The 20244-nt window shown below is 35.7% G+C and overlaps 1 protein-coding gene across 2 annotated transcripts in view; it reads left to right on the forward strand.

The window, feature by feature from the left end:
* sh3kbp1 (SH3-domain kinase binding protein 1) overlaps nt 1-18893 on the forward strand; it is a 57203-nt gene extending 38310 nt beyond the window's left edge. For both annotated transcript variants that reach the window (XM_048174808.1, XM_048174809.1), the window contains 13 exons: nt 1356-1549; nt 7066-7141; nt 7264-7358; nt 7650-7751; nt 8098-8149; nt 11294-11365; nt 11592-11751; nt 13689-13762; nt 14008-14117; nt 14888-15037; nt 15839-16059; nt 16429-16492; nt 18124-18893. In XM_048174808.1, the coding sequence (XP_048030765.1) occupies nt 1356-1549; nt 7066-7141; nt 7264-7358; nt 7650-7751; nt 8098-8149; nt 11294-11365; nt 11592-11751; nt 13689-13762; nt 14008-14117; nt 14888-15037; nt 15839-16059; nt 16429-16492; nt 18124-18162 (1409 nt within the window). In that variant the 3' untranslated portion in view covers nt 18163-18893. The remainder of the gene's footprint in view (nt 1-1355; nt 1550-7065; nt 7142-7263; nt 7359-7649; nt 7752-8097; nt 8150-11293; nt 11366-11591; nt 11752-13688; nt 13763-14007; nt 14118-14887; nt 15038-15838; nt 16060-16428; nt 16493-18123) is intronic.
* The last annotated feature ends 1351 nt before the right edge of the window (nt 18894-20244 follow it).

Here is a 20244-nt window from a genome sequence, read left to right on the forward strand (position 1 = left end):
GCCCTGAATCGGCTCATTTATAATGATGCCCCAAAATAGGCAGTTAAAAAAATGAATAAAAAAAAAATCTATGGGGTATTTTGAGCTGAAACTTCACAGACACATTCAGGGGACACCTTAGACTTATATTACATCTTTTTTTTTTAAAGTTCTAGGGCACCTTTAAAGTGGCGATTTCCCAGCAAACAAGCAGATGGTGAAAGTTTCATCCTGTCACATATGACAGTCGTGATTCACGCCATTAAGCAAGCGATGCCCACAGTGATTTGCGAGTCCTTTGATGTTACAGAGTGTAATGAGGTTAAGTGTGGGGAAATCTCCACCTCCTCCCTACAGCTGATGAAGTCACTGAGTGGTGAAACATTTGTAATACATGGAAGAAATGCATCCAAGTGTTTTAAAATAAGTTTTGCAAAATATCCATTATGTGTGCATCTTACCATTCACTTCCTCCTCTGCTTTTAACCAATCACACATAATTAAATAATTTTAAAGCAAGAAATCACTTAGTAGAAGAAGTTTATTTTATTTATTTAGCTGTATGCCATGTGACCTTAAGCCAGCATCAGAGAACTGTGAATATGCAAATGTGTTGTTAACTTATTGAACTATTAACTTAAAATATCAGGGGTACTAAGAAATATTTTAGTTTAATAATAAATGTATGCGCAAATGTCACTGTTTTAAGTTCACTCTTTTTTGTACTTTCAGTACAAATATATATCTACACTGCATTAAAAAGTTTGGGGGTGTATAAGATATATATATAAATATATATATATATATATATATATATATATATATATATATATATATATATATATATATATATATATATATATAAATCTTATACACCCCCAAACTTTATATATATATATATATATATATATATATATACAGTACAGTCCAAAAGTTTGGAACCACTAAGATTTTTAATGTTTTTAAAAGAAGTTTGCTCACCAAGGCTACATTTATTTAATTAAAAATACAGTAAAAAAACAGTAATATTGTGAAATATTATTACAATTTAAAATAACTGTTTCCTATTTGAATATATTTCACAAAGTAATTTATTCCTGTGATGGCAAAGCTGAATTTTCAGCATCATTACTCCAATCTTCAGTGTCACATGATCCCTCAGAAATCATTACTTATTTACATATAATACCATTACCATTTCAGAATTCCTTTACCAAAATTTACATACTGAAATTTTGCTATGTGACAACCGTGCACAGCACTATCAGCAAGGATGGACAGATCTACTCTAACAGTCCAGCTGTGAAGAATGCTCTATGCAAAGCTGCATGCAAATCCTTTCAATCCTCCCTTGAAACGTCTTTGTGTATCTTCAGGTATAAAGGACAGCACTGGCTCAGAGAGTGATGGCGGCGACTCCAGTAGTTTACGGTCTGATACTGGCAGTGTGTCCTCCAGCTCTGAGATTCAGCCCAAAAAGGTTCGGGGCTTCGGCTTTGGGGACATCTTCAAAGACCAGCCGATCAAGCTCCGCCCACGATCAATGGACATGGACAATGAGGCAGAAAAGGTGAGGAATATTGGAATCTCTGTGTTTTAATGAAGCAAAAGAATGTGTGTTTTTCTCAGTTTTTACGACTCTCTTCCTCAGTAATTACAGTCAGGCCGTCTCTATCTTGGCCCCCTGCGTTCACTCTGCCTTCGGCCTCATATCCCTCTTGTTCATTAAAACCTTCCTGCCTTCCTGTCCCACTGAGAGTAACATGCATCCCTTTGCTCATTTCCTCATTTTATCTATCCATAGTTGGCTCTCTATATTAGACCCACATTTAATTTATGTCTTTCATTTCTGTTTTGTTTTTTTGTTGTGGATTTATTTTTGGGATTGTGTTATTGTGGAAATTGTGTGTTTGTCTCTTCCTGTTCTTGCCCAAAGTCTATGGTTATGTGTGAAACGCTACCATACTATGCATACTACTTCTGCAGTACACAGTATGTACCATACACATGTGAATTTTCTATATGCTTAGAATAGTCTACGGATGCACAATATATCGGTACCAAATCGATTATCGCCCGCCATTAAATATTTTAACATCACGTTAAACGTGAAAATATGGGAAATTATCAAGCATAATTAAACATGCTTGAAAAAATGTCCCATATTTTCACATTTAGATTATCTTTGCTATCATCTAACACTCATTTAATTTTCATTTTTAACTAAATATACTACAAGCATTAAATTGTTTTTAAATTGCTTCATAATTGAATTCATAATAACAAAAATATTTTTTATAAATATTTAATAAAAAAAATAATTATTTATTGGTTTACAAAAGTACAATGTGCTCAACTTGATTTTCTATTTCCTATGATAATTGAATCAGAAGTAATATTGGAATTATTACACAAACTTAGATAAACAAGCAAAATAATTAATAAAATTAAACATACAACATAATGAGGTCATGTGAGAAGAATATACCTTAATACTGTTTAAATGTTTATAGTTGCATGATATTTCACATGTTATTTAAAAAAAATAGGCACTTTGCAGTATTCATATCATAGTAGGTAAGTTATTCGTTTTTAAATATAGCAATTGTGTGTGTGTGTGTGTGTGTGTGTGTGTGTGTGGAGAAAGATGATCTCGGTCTCTCGGTCACTAAGAAAGGAAGTTATTGTCAAAGAACAGTTTATAGGACGTCTTCCGCACTTTGTGTCTCTCAGCCTCGCTTTGTTTAGTCCGAAAGAAAAGGAAATCTCTCCAGATCTGTTATTATATATTCCAGTTCTTCTGAAGTCTTCCACCTGTTACAAACAGACATTTTTCTACTTTGCAAGGCAAGTGATTATTGGAATATGGAAATGCAGTGTCATTTAGAAGCTGAAGGTTTACCCACATACAAATTTACCACACCCTAACACGGCTCTCTTTCCATATCCACCCCTCTCCTCCTCTCTTCCTCTCTCTCTCTGAGTGGTTTCCTGACTTTAGGGCTGTTTTAAAGCAGAAGTAGGGCTTGTAAGACTGTAAGAGACTGTCATGACTCAGGGGGGAGTGAACCGTGGTTAGACTGAAAGCTTGTTGGAGGTTCCTGTTGCTGGCAGGATTTGCGCACACAGTACTAGGTATACACACCGGATACTTCTGAAGGATTGTTTTGTCATTTTAAGCTAAGGCGAAGGTAAATAAGAAATTATCTATTTTTCTCTGCATCTCTTTGTTGATTCGTCTGTCTTTCTACAGTATGTTGATGATGCTAAAACTGCGGCTTCCATGCTAGAAGTGAACTGTTAAATACGACGTTTGAGATGTTTCGTTTCATGTGGTGGGCTTTGAGACAGAGCATTATGGGTGTTCTGTGGGCGGAAGTCGCTTTAGGGTCTTCACAGAGATGACATGAGGCCTTTGAGAAGAGCAGTGCAGCCAGATGTTGTAATGATATTCCTATTATGTTGTTTAAACATTTGGGTGCCACATGGCGCTTGTTAGTCTGACTCCTCTAAATGAGAGGAAAAGGAGGAGAGGGAGAAGGAGGAAGAGTGGGTTCGTTTTTTTTTTTTCTGCGTGAACAGCGGATGTGTGTGTTAAGGCCACATTGGGAGTGTGGGATGTTAAAGAGCTTGTTGTATGTCAGGTTGGATTGATTCCCTGCCATGTTTGTGGAAGGATTGTGGCTCCCCTGTGGGAAAGAGGCCAGATAAACAGTCAAATGGACAGTATGCTATTCACACACGTATGTTTGAATTCACTGGGCCCCTGACAACTTCCTTATGGCCTCTCAAACACACAATAGCTTTTAACTAATTCTGCAAATTGTTGTTTTGTTATCAAATAAATGCAGAATTTTTTGTGAGACTGTTGGAGGACGTAGTTACCCCCTCATCAGGGTTGGGTTCTGTATTTCTAGTTGCCCTCAATCTTCTGAGAGTTGTCATGAGATACATATATATCATGACAACTCTTGGAAGATTGTTAGCATTGTCATGGATTTGACAATGTTAATGTATTTGGTCTTGGTGGAAAAGATCTGCTACACTGCCGCTGCTGTAGATTATTGCTGTTGTTGTAGATTGCTGCTGCTGCACAAATAGCATATAAAAATAACACATAGCAGATCTATACAGGTGGAGCTGGGGAAGGTGGGGGGTAGGGCTGGGCGATATATCGCATGCGATTTTCATGCGCATTTCACGTGCACAAGCTGATTGGTCCATGTCACATCTGCAGCCAATGAGCTTGTTCCTGGTTACATTCACTATAGCAGTTTGCAGCACATTTCAGAGTTCCTCTAAAACCCCCCACTAGGGCTGGGCGATATGTTCACTGACAAGCTACGCAATATCGCGTTCATTATCGAAGGCGATTCATCTGCAATAATGAACGCGATATTGCGTAGCTTGTCAGTGATCTACGGCTCTGTCTATTAAATGCCGCTCCATTTGAAAGCAGGTGATGGCGATTTAGCGGTAATCAGGAAACCGGCTTTACTGATGAAATGCGCGTGACAATCTGATGCGATATATCGCCCAGCCCTAGTGGGGGGTTTTAGAGGAACTCTGAAATGTGCTGCAAACTGCTATAGTGAATGTAACCAGGAACAAGCTCATTGGCTGCAGATGTGACATGGACCAATCAGCTTGTGCCAAGTAGTGTGTGTGTATACAGTACAGTCCAAAAGTTTGGAACCACTAAGATTTTTAATGTTTTTAAAAGAAGTTTTGTCTGCTCACCAAGGCTACATTTATTTAATTAAAAATACAGTAAAAAACAGTAATATTGTGAAATATTATTACAATTTAAAATAACTGTGTACTATTTAAATATATTTGACAAAGTAATTTATTCCTGTGATGCAAAGCTGAATTTTCAGCATCGTTACTCCAGTCTTCAGTGTCACATGATCCTTCAGAAATCATTCTAATATGCTGATTTGCTGCTCAATAAACATTTATGATTATTTTCAATGTTGAAAACAGTTGTGTACTTTTTTTTTTTCAGGATTCCTTGATGAATAGAAAGTTCAAAAGAACAGCATTTATCTGAAATACAAAGCTTCTGTAGCATTATACACTACCGTTCAAAAGTTTGGGGTCAGTAAGAATTTTTTTGAAAAGAAATTAAAGAAATGAATACTTTTATTCAGCAAGGATGCATTAAATCAATCAAAAGTGGCAGTAAAGACATTTATAATATTACAAAAGATTAGATTTCAGATAAACACTGTTCTTTTGAACTTTCTATTCATCAAATAATCCTGAAAAAAAAATATTGTACACAAATATTTTGTACAATTGTACACATTAAATGTTTCTTGAGCAGCAGATCAGCATATTAGAATGATTTCTGAAGGATCATGTGACACTGAAGACTGGAGTAATGATGCTGAAAATTCAGCTTTGCCATCACAGGAATAAATTACTTTGTGAAATATATTCAAATAGAAAACAGTTATTTTAAATTTTAATAATATTTCACAATATTACTGTTTTTTTATGTGTGTATATCGTATATATCCGATTTTTTTTAAAGATTTTTTTTTTAAATTAATTAGTACTTTTAGTACAAGAACACATTAAATTGACCAAAAGTGACAGTAAAGACATTTACTGTAACATTTACAGTGTTACAAAATATTTCTATTTCAAATAAATGCTGTTCTTTTTAACTTTCTATTCATCCTGAAAAATGTATCACAGTTTGCACAAAAATATTTAGCAGCACAACCATTTTCAACATTGATAATAACAATAGGTTGACCAAACGTCCTGTTTTCCCAGGACATGTCCTGTTTTCATGTCCTGTCCTGGCTGTCCTGGTTGTTTTTTATAAAGTGATGAAAATGTCCTGGTTTTCATTGTTTTTCATCGGGCCATTAAATTGACCGGTGTTACGAGATTTTCCGATTCTGAGATTTTCGGTTTCCGAAGGCGGAGCATGCATTAATATAAATGAGTTTCGCAGACATACGCGATTGCACATCCAACTGAGAATATTAGTTCACACTGTATCTCAAGACATTAGTGGATTATTCCATAAAGGTAATTATTCTCAGCGTCGCGGCTGACTTATGGCTAAACTACAGTTGTTTACTTCTAGGTAACAGTTTATATTGTTTTCATTAGTATGCATGATTTGTGCAGTCGTCTGTAACTGAATAACAGATACTTTGTGTAACAGCAGAGCAACCTTCAGCTATCATCTACTATGAGTTCAGCTCATTGTGCTCTTCCTTTGTACCTTGCGATGTAACAGCTGACAGGCCTATATAAATTTCTTTATAACTTTCATGCTTATTTGTTAAGTAACAAAAAACTGCTGGGAAAGATCAGCTCTACAGCAAAATATAGATGGGCAAACAAGGAGGATGAGGAAGAAAAACAGGATGAAGAGGAAAACGAGGATGAAGAAGAAAAGTATTAGAAAAATAAATAACTAAAAAAATACCTCTGCTATATTAGCAATCTAAATTTAACAAAAATAGCTCTCACAAACTTACAAAAACTAACTAATAAAAAATATCTATATCTTTACAGAAGAGACATTATTTCTATAATTATTTAATTTGTTATTTTTGAAACTTGTCATAATAAAACATGTTGAGTAACCTCTGAGAAGCTTGCAATTTGTGTCTTTGGTTATAGATAGTATTTTGTAATATAACAATTTTCTGTACATACAGAGGCATACTTTAAATGTATTGAAATTATAAGGCATCTTTGAGTAAACTTCGAGTGTCATTTGAGTATCTCAATGCCGGGCCGAGTGTCCTGGTTTTTTGTAATCAAAATATGGTCACCCTAAATAACAAGAAATGTTTCTTGAGCACCAGATCAACCTGTTAGAATTATTTCTGAAGGATCATGTGACACTGAAGACTGGAGTAACTGCTGCTGAAAAATGGCTGCTTTGTCATCTATTTTAAAATATATTACAGTTGTTTTAAATTGTAATATTTCACAGTATTACCTTTTTAACTGGTAATAAATATTTTTGCATTTTTTTTTATCTTACCGACCCTAAACAAATGATTGGCCTGGTCAGTGTAGTATCTGATATAAGTATTTGATTCTCCTCAGCCTCAGATGGTGAAGAAAGTCGCTCCAGCTGTTGCCCAAGAAACCATGAAGGCGGAGCCTGACAACAAGGCCAAAGGTAACAGGATTAGATCACACCTGTGCTGTGGATTATTTAAATGCCTAGATTGTTTATGTACTCAAATTGTATGCAAATACGACATAATTGTTTCTTGATGTGACTTGTGGCTGTAATTACAGCAAAGGAGTTTTGCAAAGTAATTTTCCCGTACGAAGCTCAGAACGAAGATGAGCTGTCCATCAAAGAAGGAGATATTGTTACGATTGTCAATAAGGTGAGTATGGTGATTACAACGCAAAATTGTTCTAAACCAATAAATAAGCCACTATACATTCTACTATATATTTATTATTAATTTTGATAATTATTTATTTTTAATGGCCACACCCACTATGAAATCTCATTGGTTCAGAATTCCTCTCCAGATAACTATACAGTATATTATACATCAGATATGTTCTGATTTCACTTTCGGTGTGGATGGACAAATTGCTACATATCTGGCTTGGTTAGAACACGGACAGACTGTGAAATGTGTGCTTTCATTGTTTGTTGTTGTGTGTAGGAGTGTGCAGACGCTGGTTGGTGGCTTGGAGAGCTGAACGGCAAACAGGGAGTGTTTCCAGACAACTTTGTGAAGTTATTCATTCCTGAGGTAGAAAAAGAGGTGAGATCTTATTTTTTGTCTCTCTCTGACACATTTCAGCTGTTTCCAACAGGGTGCTCCCGGCCTGTATGACAGCGGGCCTCAGTCTCTGAGCGAAAGGAGAGCTGTGGTGAAATAAACAGACAAACAAACACACACACACAAACGCTCCCCTCTGCCCTGTACTTTTGCCTCCCTCCCTTTGCCTGATTAAGCAGCATGTTTGACTGTGTTTTTAATAGGACTAATGTGTATGGTTAACGTATGTGTTTTAGTGTGAGTTTTAAAAGGCGATCAGTGTGTTAATAAGTGTACGTGTGTGTTTTAATAGATGTACTGTGTGTTTTAACCGTGTATGTGCTTACAGAGACCTAAGAAACCGCCTCCTCCTGCCGCACCAACCACTAAACAGGTCACAGGTAAAAAAATTTATTTCCTTTTCATTCTGCTTTTTTGTTTTTCTTCAGATTTCAAAATTTGTTGTATACTGGCAGAGTGCGCTACTTTGGGATGCTGTATCCTACAATGCAATACTCTAGACTTGACCCTTTTCCATTTCCAGTGTAACAAATGTAAGCAAAAAGGATGAAATAATAATTTATTTCTGTAAACGTGCAACGTAGTCCTATGAAGTCATATGAAAACAATGTAGATTTTGAATTATATTATATCATATTATATTATATTATATTCAAACATTTCCCTTCAAGTGAATTCTGGCTCCTCCTTGTGGCTCACAAATCATCATTGTAATCTATTCTCTGTTATAATGGTGTTCACTTGTTTATGGATATACAGTATGTAGGTGGAACCAGATTACTCAGAAAACGCTTAAAATATAAATAGGCAAGGGTTCTTTTTAACTTCTCTTCAGAGGTTTTGAAACTCTGCCCACATAATCTTTGTGTTGATGTACCATGAAATAGGAGTGAGAGACAAAGAGGGCTCACAGAGATTACCCAGTATTTATATTTCCAAGCATAGACGCCGATTTATGTTTCTGCCAGTGGGTGCCCACACTCCATACCATCCCCATTGAAGAGTAGGCTACTGTAGTTTTTTTTTTTTTTTTCGTTCAATGGTGCGCTTGATGAATGAATTATACAAAAGATATCTTTTAACGTGAAAAGAAACGCACAAACTGCGAATACATTACCAACCAAACAAAAGCACATTCTATCCATGAGTGCACGCGCTCCCATCTCGTGATATAGCCTATACCGGATGATCAGTATCGGTTCACTAAATAAAATTCATTAAATACCTATTTACAATAAGAACTTAACTCAAAAATAACTAATAAATATATAAAATGACTAAAAATGCTATCTCATGAAACAAAGATGAATCCGTAATTTCTTACAATTTAAAGGTGCCCTAGAATTAAATATTGAATTTATATTGGCATAGTTGAATAACAAGAGTTCAGTACGTGGAAAAGGCATACACTGAGTTTCAAACTCCATTGTTTTCTCCTTCTTATATAAATCTCATTTGTTTAAAAGACCTCCGAAGAACAGGTGAATCTCAACATAACACCGACTGTTACGTAACAGTCGGGGTGTACGCCCCCAATATTTGCATATGCCAGCCCATGATCAAGCCATTAGACAAGGGCAGCCAGTAACGTCTGGATGTGCACAGCTGAATCATCAGACTAGATAAGCAAGCAAGAACAATAACGAAAAATGGCAGATGGAGCAATAATAACTGACATGATCCATGATAACATGATATTTTTAGTGATATTTGTGAATTGTCTTTCTAAATGTTTCGTTAGCATGTTGCTAATGTACTGTTAAATGTGGTTAAAGTTACCATCGTTTATTACTGTATTCACAGAGACAAGAGAGCCGTCGCTATTTTCATTTTTAAACACTTGCAGTCTGTATAATGCATAAACACAACTTCATTCTTTATAAATCTCTTTAACAGTGTGTAATGTTAGCTTTAGCCACGCAGCATAGCCTCAAACTCATTCAGAATCAAATGTAATACATCCAAATAAATACTATACTCACATGATCCGATGTATGCAAGCAGCATGCTTGTTGAACATCTTGTAAAGATCCATTTTGAGGGTTATATTAGCTGTGTAAACTGTGTTTATGCTGTTTAAGGCAGTCGCAAGCTTGGGGGCGGGGAGCATGAGAATTAAAGGGGCCGCAACCTATATATCGGTGCATAGTTAATGATGCCCCAAAATAGGCAGTTAAAAAAAATCTATGGGGTATTTTGAGCTGAAACTTCACAGACACATTCAGGGGACACTTTTAGACTTATATTACATCTTTTAAAAAGAAGTTCTAGGGCACCTTTAAAGTTAGGCCTACACTGTGTTATTTCATCAGTCAATCATAAAAGTCTGGTGATTGAAAGCTTCTGGCAATGTTAAAATCCAGGAGAGAAGACAATTCTAGAGAAAGAGCAAGTAGAGATTCACAAGTGCCCAAGACAAAGTTTGAGTGCGCACACGTAAAATCTGAGCAAGAGCAGAGCCATGAAACCACTGTATATTTGAAAGCGCGTCCAGTTTTGTGCGAGAATGAAATAAACCCGCGTGAGTGGAGAGATTCGTTACATGGATGCTCTCCCGTGTTACAATAATGCGCTCTCGATATTTGTCATTAAAATAACACCTTAGAAATGGCCTCAAATGAACTATAAAAATGAGAAGAAAGTCATGTCTTAAAGCTGCGTAGAGAATATGGAGTAGTGATATTTGACCATTTTTGCATTATCAACCCATTTGTATCAATATTGTCAAAATTGAGTGTTCATGTAATTTCAGTGATTTGCTTGCAATTAAATTGTTTAACTGGGTGACAAAGTCTGAGACTGCTAATGAAAATGCATCTTTTTCCATCACAAATTATATTATCAGCATAACAATTTGAGTAAAAAGTTGAATTATAAATATTAACATGGATTTCAGACTGTCTCGATGTAAAATAGTTATATAATCATAGAATAGAATAGAAAAGAATAGAATAGAATACATTGTTTTTTGAAACCTGTTTTAAACTGTTGCATGCTACATTGTTTAATAAGATTTAATATGACCACAGTTATTTTGGTGACAGAAATAAATGATTACAATTTGTCACACTGGAAATGGAAAGTCAAGTCAAGATTGTTGCATTGTGGGATAAATGTATCCCACAATGCAATACTCTTGACTTTACCCTTTTGCTTTTATGTGCTTTTTGCTTCAGTGACAGCAGCACTCGAGCTGCATGAACTCCACAGGTTTGTGAAAAACCTGATGATCTTATTCCAAAGAACATCTTCTGCTTCAGTGGAAGCAAGAACATCTGACTGTCTGTAAAAAGAGTCACATGATCAGTGTCACAAATATGTTTATTTGATTAGAGACATAGAAATAGTGCAGAGTCTTTAAAGTATTTCATCATTTTACGTTTCTTTGTTTAATTTTTATTTAATTTTTTTCAAAATTTCCATGTTTAAATTGGATTTTGAATCCCAGATGTTCAATGTGTGCATGTTTCCAATGAGTCAGCTGTGCCCTGTTGAACCCTCATATTGTGTGTATTGATCCCCAGACAAAAAGACAGAGGCAAAAAAGGTTCCACCAGAACGGCCCGAATCTCTCCCACACAGATCTGAGGAAAAAGGTGGGTAACGTCTCTCAGAACTGTTTTAATTTGCTTTGGTCTGCAGTCTCTAAAAGATTTAGATTGAAGATTTCTTGCTTCTCTGAAGTAAACAGATGTTGGAATTTTCTCTCTCTGCTTTGACAACCCCTCTTTTAGTTTCCCGTAAACATTCTTTGTATGACAATTTCTACCCTTTAATAATAATGATGATGATGTCAGTGATGATGATGGTAATTACATGTAGGTGAAGACTCGAAGTTGAGCGACATTCCAAAGCCGTCCCTCCCAGCTTTCCTCCCAAAGAAGCCTCTTCCCCCGAAGAACAACAACGCGTTGAATCGACCGTCATCCCTGCCACCCAAACGCCCAGACAGACCTGAGAGACCAGCTGTACCCAATATACCGTCAGTCTCACACGCAAACATGCACCAGCATCACCAACACATACTAGATTACAAAACACATCACCCTACCAAGATTCTCAGCCAATTAAATTCAACTATAAAAAAAATATAAAGAATCTATGTTAATTCTGAAGTCATTTATTGCCAAACTGATAGTGTCTGAATTATTATGAATTATCAGCAGGATAATTGAGATGGCACAATTACACCATAATATGATCACATCACTGTACACGAGACATAATTAAATAAACCATGATGCGTCATGATCAGATGATATTATTCATTTTTATACAAAGAACACTATTTATTTGACACAAAAATAGAATGCATTTAGTCACAATTAAACATTAACAGTCAGATAACATTAATTTTACTATTTTACATGACTGAGTCTCAAAGACTCAAACATTTCATTTTTGAATGGATTCATTTAGAACCATTTAAATGACATCTGTGCAGTGATTCCATTGAATCAGTGAGTCATTTCATTTTTGAATGGATTGATTTCAAACCAACCGAATGGCTTTGTGCAGTGATTCCAATGAATCAGTGAATCATTTAGTTTTGGAATGGATTCATTTAAAGGTGCCATCAAACGTTTTTTCACAAGATGTAATATAAGTCTACGGTGTCCCCTGAATGTGTCTGTGAAGTTTCAACTCAAAATACCCCATAGATTTTTTTAAATTAATTTTTTTAACTGCCTATTTTGGGGCATCATTAGAAATGCGCCGATTCAGGCTGCGGCCCCTTTAATTGCTCGCGCTCTACGCCCCCTCCCGAGCTCTCGACTCTATCATTGCATAAACAAAGTTCACATGGCTAATATAACCCTCAAAATGGATCTTTACAAAGTGTTCGTCATGCATGCTGCATGCATACATCGGATTATGTGAGTATTGTATTTATTTGGATGTTTACATTTGATTCTGAATGAGTTTGAGGCTATGCTCCGTGGCTAACGGCTAATGCTACACTGTTGGAGAGATTTATAAAGAATGAAGTTGTTTATGAATTATACAGACTGCAAGTGTTTAAAAATGAAAATAGCGACGGCTCTTGTCTCTGTGAATACAGTAATAAACGATGGTAACTTTAACCACATTTAACAGTACATTAGCAACATGCTAACGAAACATTTAGAAAGACAATTTACAAATATCACTAAAAATATCATGTTATCATGAATCATGTCAGATATTATTGCTCCATCTGCCATTTTTCGCTATTGTTCTTGCTTGCTTACCTAGTCTGATGATTCAGCTGTGCACAGATCCAGACGTTAATACTGCCTTGAACATGAGCTGGCATATGCAAATATTGGGGGCATACATATTAATGATCCCGACTGTTACGTAACAGTCGGTGTTATGTTGAGATTCGCCTGTTCTTCGGAGGTCTTTTAAACAAATGAGATTTATATAAGAAGGAGGAAACAATGGAGTTTGAGACTCACTGTATGTCATTTCCATGTACTGAACTCTTGTTATTTAACTATGCCAAGGTAAATTCAAATTTTAATTCTAGGGCACCTTTAAAACCATCCAAACAATTTCCGTGCAGTGATTCCAGTGAATCAATGAATCAGTTTTTCAATAGATTCTTTTAGAACCATCCAAACTACTTCTATGCAGTGATTCCAATGAATCAATAAGTATTTTTCAATGGATTGATTCAGAACCATTCAAATGACTTCTGGCAGTGAATCAGTGAGTCATTTTGTTTTTGAATGTATTCATTTAGAACCATCCAAATAAGCCAGTTTGCTAGAAATCAGAACCAGTTCACATGAATCAGACTTCCAATGCTACATATTAGAAATCCTCTCCATTTCTTATCACATTATTACTCCATTTATTTTAATTTCCGAGAACATTTGTGCTGTTTCTGTGTTTTTACTGAAGCTCATTCTGGTTTAAATATCTTTTGTTCAGGTGTGACAGTCCGAAGTCTGACAGCAGTGGTGTGGCAGCTGACCGAGGCTCTGTAGACAAATCCCTAGATATCGGTGAGTCCCTTTCCAGAGCACTCATTCAATCTAGAATACCCCTGTCATGACTAATAAGACTTAGAATAATCTATATCTAATAAGATTACAACAGCTCTCTGTCCATCTCGCTTCATTCATTTCCATACTGGTGATGTTCGATTACGGTCTGGCGTGTTTTTTTCCTGTGTTCGTGATGCCTATGCACGTGATATATATGTGGTCCTATGTGTTTATGTTTGTATTTGTGTGACGTTCGGCTGAAGATGTAGAAGACTTCGACTCCATCGTCTTATCCACAGAGAAGCTGAACCACCCGACCGCGTCACGACCCCGTGTGATGGACCGGCGACCACGATCGCAGGTCTTCACGTCTGTGAGTCCACAGTTTTTATTTGAGTATTTCCATAATTTTTATTTTTTTGTCTATATACCCAGCAGGCACTGGAAGTCTGTGTAACGTCAGAAAGACGTAGGACTCCAACTGACGTAAAATTTTGGTTTAAAATGAAAATTGGGTTGATGTCAAAATCCAACATTGGCTTTTTGTCAGCCTTGACTTATAACATCATTACACATTGATATTTTGTTGGTTTTAATGTGATGTTGTGTCAATATTAGCATTATGACGTTCATGAGATGTTGACTTCTGGTTTTGGTCACCTGACTTGAGAACCTGTTTTCAACCCAAGAGCAACGTCTTATGACATTGGTGGCCTGCTGGGTAGTTTTTGTTCATTTTTATACATAAAGTGCAACTAAATGAAAATGAGAAATGTTGCTTTTGGCAACTAGCTGAAATACATTTTTTATATATATATGTATTTATTTTATTTCAAGTAACAAATGTTTTTTTATGGTTTTAGTTTCAGTTAACTCTAATAACCCTGCCACACATGCTTGTTTGTTGTTATTTTTAGCTAATCAGAGTGTCAAGTCTATCACATGTTTTTTTTTTTTTTCACACCTATCAGATGCAATCAGCTGACAAAGTGTCATATATTTGTGACCTTTCAGGTGTTCAGTGTTAATCCGTCAGATATGATTGTGCCATTTGCTATGTGTGAACGTCACGTGGGCTTACCCTGCCCTGCCTGTCTATGGGTTATCTGGTCATTATCACTTAAATCTCTCTCTACTTCCTAGTCCTCTCTCTCTAGTCCTGACCTCCTGGAATCCCCATCTCCAGAGGAGGAGAGGAGAGACAAGGACATGGGAAAGGAAGAGCAGGACTCAATCACTCCCAAAACTCTTGACAACTCCAAGAAGATGCCCAAGGCAGTGCCAATCATAACAGTAAGCCCCACCCCCTCCCAGTCACCCCACCCCCTTACACCTTCCTCTCCTTTTGCATGCACATCCCTGGCCTACCACAAGGGAGCGCTCTTGTCAAGCATTTTTATGTACAGTGACACAAAAAAGTATTACTTTTGGATACTTAAGTCATGATTTTTTAAAAATATATACATGTTATATAGTGTAAAGACATGCTTACATTTTAAGTGTGTCTTAAAGGGATAGTTCCCCCCAAAATAAGAATTCTGCCATCATTTACTCACACTCATGGCATTCCAAATCCTGTATGACTTTCTTTCTACTGTGGGGAAAAAAGGTATGTATTGTATGTTGTAGAATAAAGTGTGAAATATCCTGACCTTATTTCAAGCATTTAACCAAAAACTCATTCAAACAAGATGAAAAAAAACCCATTGACTTCAGGATGATGGAGCGGGAAGTGCTAAAATGCTAACTCGTTTTTAGGTTTTCATCTCCAAAAATACACCGTCCCTGCAGCACTCTATTTGTTGTCTTGGACCCCATTGATTTTCACTGTATAGACAAAAACAGTTCTTCAAAATATCTTCACAGAGGAAAAAAAGTGATGCATGAAAAAAGTGAAATGAGTAAATAATGACAGAATTTAAATTTTTGGGTAAACTATCCCTTTAAGTGTCCAAATACTTTAAGGTGCCACTATATATATATACACACACACACACATACACACAGAGAGAGACTGAGGCCCGAAATGGAGGACAAACGTCTGAGAGTGTTTGATAAGCTCTTGTTCTAATATCTCATGGCGGTTTTCCACAGGGTCATGAGAAATCATCTTTACCCCCTAAACCAAGTGCCCCTCTATCCTCTTCTGGGTCCGGTGGGGCTTCTCTCCACCAGGGCGCTGCTGGTCTGCGGCCCCATTCCCCGTCTGTTGACGCCAGAGGAAAGAACGAACAGGGTGCCGCCACGCTGGAGGAGCTCAAAGCACAATTACGAGACCTGAAAGGAACTGTGGAGCTCATGAAGAGCCAGCACAAGTATGAACCAACGGGATGGGGGGAGCGGGGTTAAATCAAGGGTATCCAATGCTGCTCTTTTAGGGCCACTATTCTGTTGAGTTTTGCCCCAACCCCAATCAAATACACCTGAACCTGCTAATCAAAGTCTTATTAGGCATACTAGAAACTTCCAGGCAAGTTGGAGATAAACTTTGCAGGACAGTGGCCCTCCAGGTTAGATGAAAGACGGACTGAGTGAAGTAGTGAAAGGAAGTATAAAGGGAAGGAAATGGATGGAAGTATAGAAGGAAATGTTTGAGATGAGATGTGGGATGAGTGAGTTGATTGATTGATGTCTGTTTATAACGATGTGAAATGTGTGTGTAATTCTCAAACTTGTTTTATCAGACAAGAAATCAAGCAGTTGGTGAGTGAACTGGATGAGGAGAAGAGGGTTCGTATTTCACTGCAGGTGAGGGGAGATTAGATCAGTCACTAAGCACACTCTTACCCAACCATTGGTTGTTTCAACCCATGGTTGGGTAAAATGTGGACAAATTTTTAAATTACATTTTTAAACCCAACAGTTGGATTTGTCCATATTTGACCCAAACATGGGTTGAAACAACCCAGCATTTTTTAGAGTGCAGCTGCAACATGAGAAAGCAATGATATTAGCTGATATAGAGTCTGACATCAGAACCTGGAAGACTAATTCGCTAGTGGTTCCTTCGAGATTTTCCTATGGGTTTTTATAATCGGGTTTTTCAATTTCTGAGTAAAATAAAGCCTGTGCTAAACATAACTTGATTGTTACTTTGACGTTTTTGTTCTACAACATAAACTGCACACACTCACACCCCAAACTGCCTTATCTAGTTACTTATTAGAAACATACGTTTTGAAAAAATAAACGTAAAAATCGCATTTTCTGTATGGGTGTGTGCATTTTACATTGTAGAACAAAATGTCAAAGTATCATCAAGTTATGTTTAGCACAGGCTTTATTTTACTCAGAAATTGAGAAACCCCATAATAAAACCCCATAGGAAAATCCCAAAGGAACCAGTAGCGAATTACTCTTCTGGGTTCTGACGTCATACCTGCACCACTCTATTAACTAACAATTGTGTATTTTCTATTTTCAGATATTTTTTTGTGAATTTTGAGTAAATAATGTATAAAATAAGTTCAGCAGTTTTGTTTACATTTTAAAAAATTTATCAGTTCTTATCATTCAAAAGTTTTGGGTTAGTACTTTTTATAAGGAAATTAATACTTTCATTCAGCAAGGCGATTAAATTGAATCAAAAGTGGCATTATAGACTGTTACAACATTATTACAGAAATAAAAATAAAAAAATTCAAATGAAAGCTGTTCTTTTGAATTTTGTTCATTAAAGAATCCTGATAAAATGCAAAAGTTTCCACAAAAATATTAAGCAGCACAACTTTTTTCATCAATGATGATATAATCAGAAATGTTTCTTGAGCAAAACAGCATATTAGAATGATTTCTGAAGGATCATGTGACACTGAAGACTGGAGTAATGATGCTGAAAATTCAGCTTTGCCATCACAATAATAATATAGTAATAATAAGTAATAAGTAATAATATTTCATAATATTACTGTTTTTACTATATATTTGATTGAATACATGCAGATTCTTTCCAAAGCAGTAAATAATCTTACTAATTAATTATATTAAAGGGCTAGTTCACCCAAAAATGAAAATTCTGTCATCATTTTCTCCCCTTCAAGTAGTTCCAAATCTGTATAAATCTATATATTTTTTTTGCTGTACACAAATGAAGATATTTGGAAGAATGTCAGTAAGCAAACAGATCTCGCCCCCATTGATTACCATAGTATTTGTTTTTCCTACTCTGGTAGTCAATGGGGGGCGAAATCTGTTTGGTTACTGACATTCTTCCAAATATCTTCATTTGTGTACAGCAGAACAAAAAGAAATTTGTGGGGGTGAGTAAATGATGACAGAATTTTCTTTAAGTGATCCATCCCTTTAATATATGACATATTGTTTATGTTTCCTATGGCTGTGTTTAACTCATACATCTTTGTTTTATGCTTGTGTTTTAGATGGAAGTGGAGCAGATTAAGAAATCCCTGTCCAAATGAACTCAAGCATGCTGGGTGTATCAGATGAAGGATCTGGCCGAGGTTCCAATAGATTGTGCCAAAAAAAGAACAACAATGTATCAGAACAATTGCTTAAAGAAAACAACTGTTTACCCCCCAAATCACTTGTACTCTTTCTGCTTTAGTTGTTTTAAGAAGCTTTTTTTGCGTGTTATGCTCAGACTGGGCACTGACTCACAGACCCATTGCCCGGGTGTGGCCTTACTGTGGGTCATGTGATTAAAGGGTGCCGATGACCCACACCTGGAGACAGGTGATAGCGGTTGCCATGGGGATTAGCTGGTCTCCTGCACAACTGTGACACAGTTACCCCATCACCCTCTCTGGTACTGCCTCTGAACATTAGTCAGAGAACACATCAAATGAAGGAGAATCCAGTGCGTTTTACTTAAATACTCTTCACCTTAAGTTTTTTTCTTTTGACTTGGAGGCCTTCTATTATTTTCTTTATATGCAAAGGTGCGGTTAATTTCACACCCCTTGCGGTTTCCACATGCAGCAACCCCACATTGAGGCCTTGTTTATTTGGAGCGTTCCAAACTCTTCTGTCTTTCCTATTTCTTTTATGTTGGTGATGACAATGAGAAAACTCAAGTTTTGTTTTCTTGACTCGGTTATTTCTTTGAAATCTTCTATATATACTTTTATATTTTAATGTACTAAATACAATTATGTGTGCAGATTTTATTAAAAAAAGATACTTCAAAAAAGTGTTTTTCTGTTTCTTTGTTTATTATATATGCTCATGTCCTCTAGGTGGTGCACCAGAGTCAAGTGTGTAAATCTTACTGCCCGGATTTATTAAAAATGTATTATTCATAATTAAGCACAAAAAAAAAAAAAAAAAAAAAATGCAAATCATATAAACAGTGACTTGGAAATGTTTTAAATGTGGGGCTTTGAGTAATATGTCAAAAAGATTGTAATAAATAAATGGTCTCATTTTAAAATTAGGTTAAAATTTGAGTAGTTTAAATATATATATGTGTGTGTGTGTGTGTGTGTGCGTAAAAGTTTTTTAAATAGATAAACTTGATTAGTGCTGTCAAATCGATTAATCGCGATTTAATCGCATTAACATAAATGTCTGTAAATATATGTGTATACATGTGTGTGTGTATATATACTGAATATATATATATATATATATATATATATATATATATATATTATATATATATACACAAACTTTTGTTAGATGTGATTAATTGATTTGACAATATATATATTCTGTAAAATCGATTAATCGTGATTAATCACATCTAACAAACGTTTGCAAATGTGTATACGTGTGTGTGTGTATATATATATATATATATATATATATATATATATATATATATATAAACATACACCCATATACAAACTTGTTAGATGTGATTAATCACGATTAATCGATTTGACAGAATATATATATTGTCAAATAAATTAACCACATCTAACAAAAGTTATATATATATATATATATATATATATATATAAACATACACCCATATACAAACTTGTTAGATGTGATTAATCACGATTAATCGATTTGACAGAATATATACTGTATGTGTGTTTTTTTACTTATTGCCCCTTCAAATTCTTTGAATCATAAATCAAAAACTTTTTTTGTTTCATTTCTAAAAAAATAAAAAAATATCTTGGTCATCTTCATTGACCCACCATAAAATATATATAATTACTGTAAAGTTCATTCCCCATTCCAGAATAAGTCAAGCCTCCATCCAAGCATCAAACAGTTGATCTGTAATCAGATTTTAAATTCTTATAAATCTTTTTTGGATAGGGGTTACAGTTATGTAACATTTCAAAGGTCATATGTGAGATGTTTTATGAGATGAAGGTCATTTTAAGTTCAGCTCCTACACAGGGTAAGATCACAAACACCTTCATTCGGCCCTCAGAAGCACACACAGTCTGCAGCTATATGGACCCCTCTCTCAAACACATTTAAGACATTCACTGATATCACTCCATAGGCATCTGCTGCTCTTTATGGTATTTGATTTGGTAATTGAGGATCGGGTCTCCTGGTTGCTGGCCAGTGAGGCCTGC

The sequence above is a fragment of the Megalobrama amblycephala genome, linkage group LG22 (genome assembly GCF_018812025.1).
Source record: "Megalobrama amblycephala isolate DHTTF-2021 linkage group LG22, ASM1881202v1, whole genome shotgun sequence".
NCBI lineage: Eukaryota > Metazoa > Chordata > Actinopteri > Cypriniformes > Xenocyprididae > Megalobrama > Megalobrama amblycephala.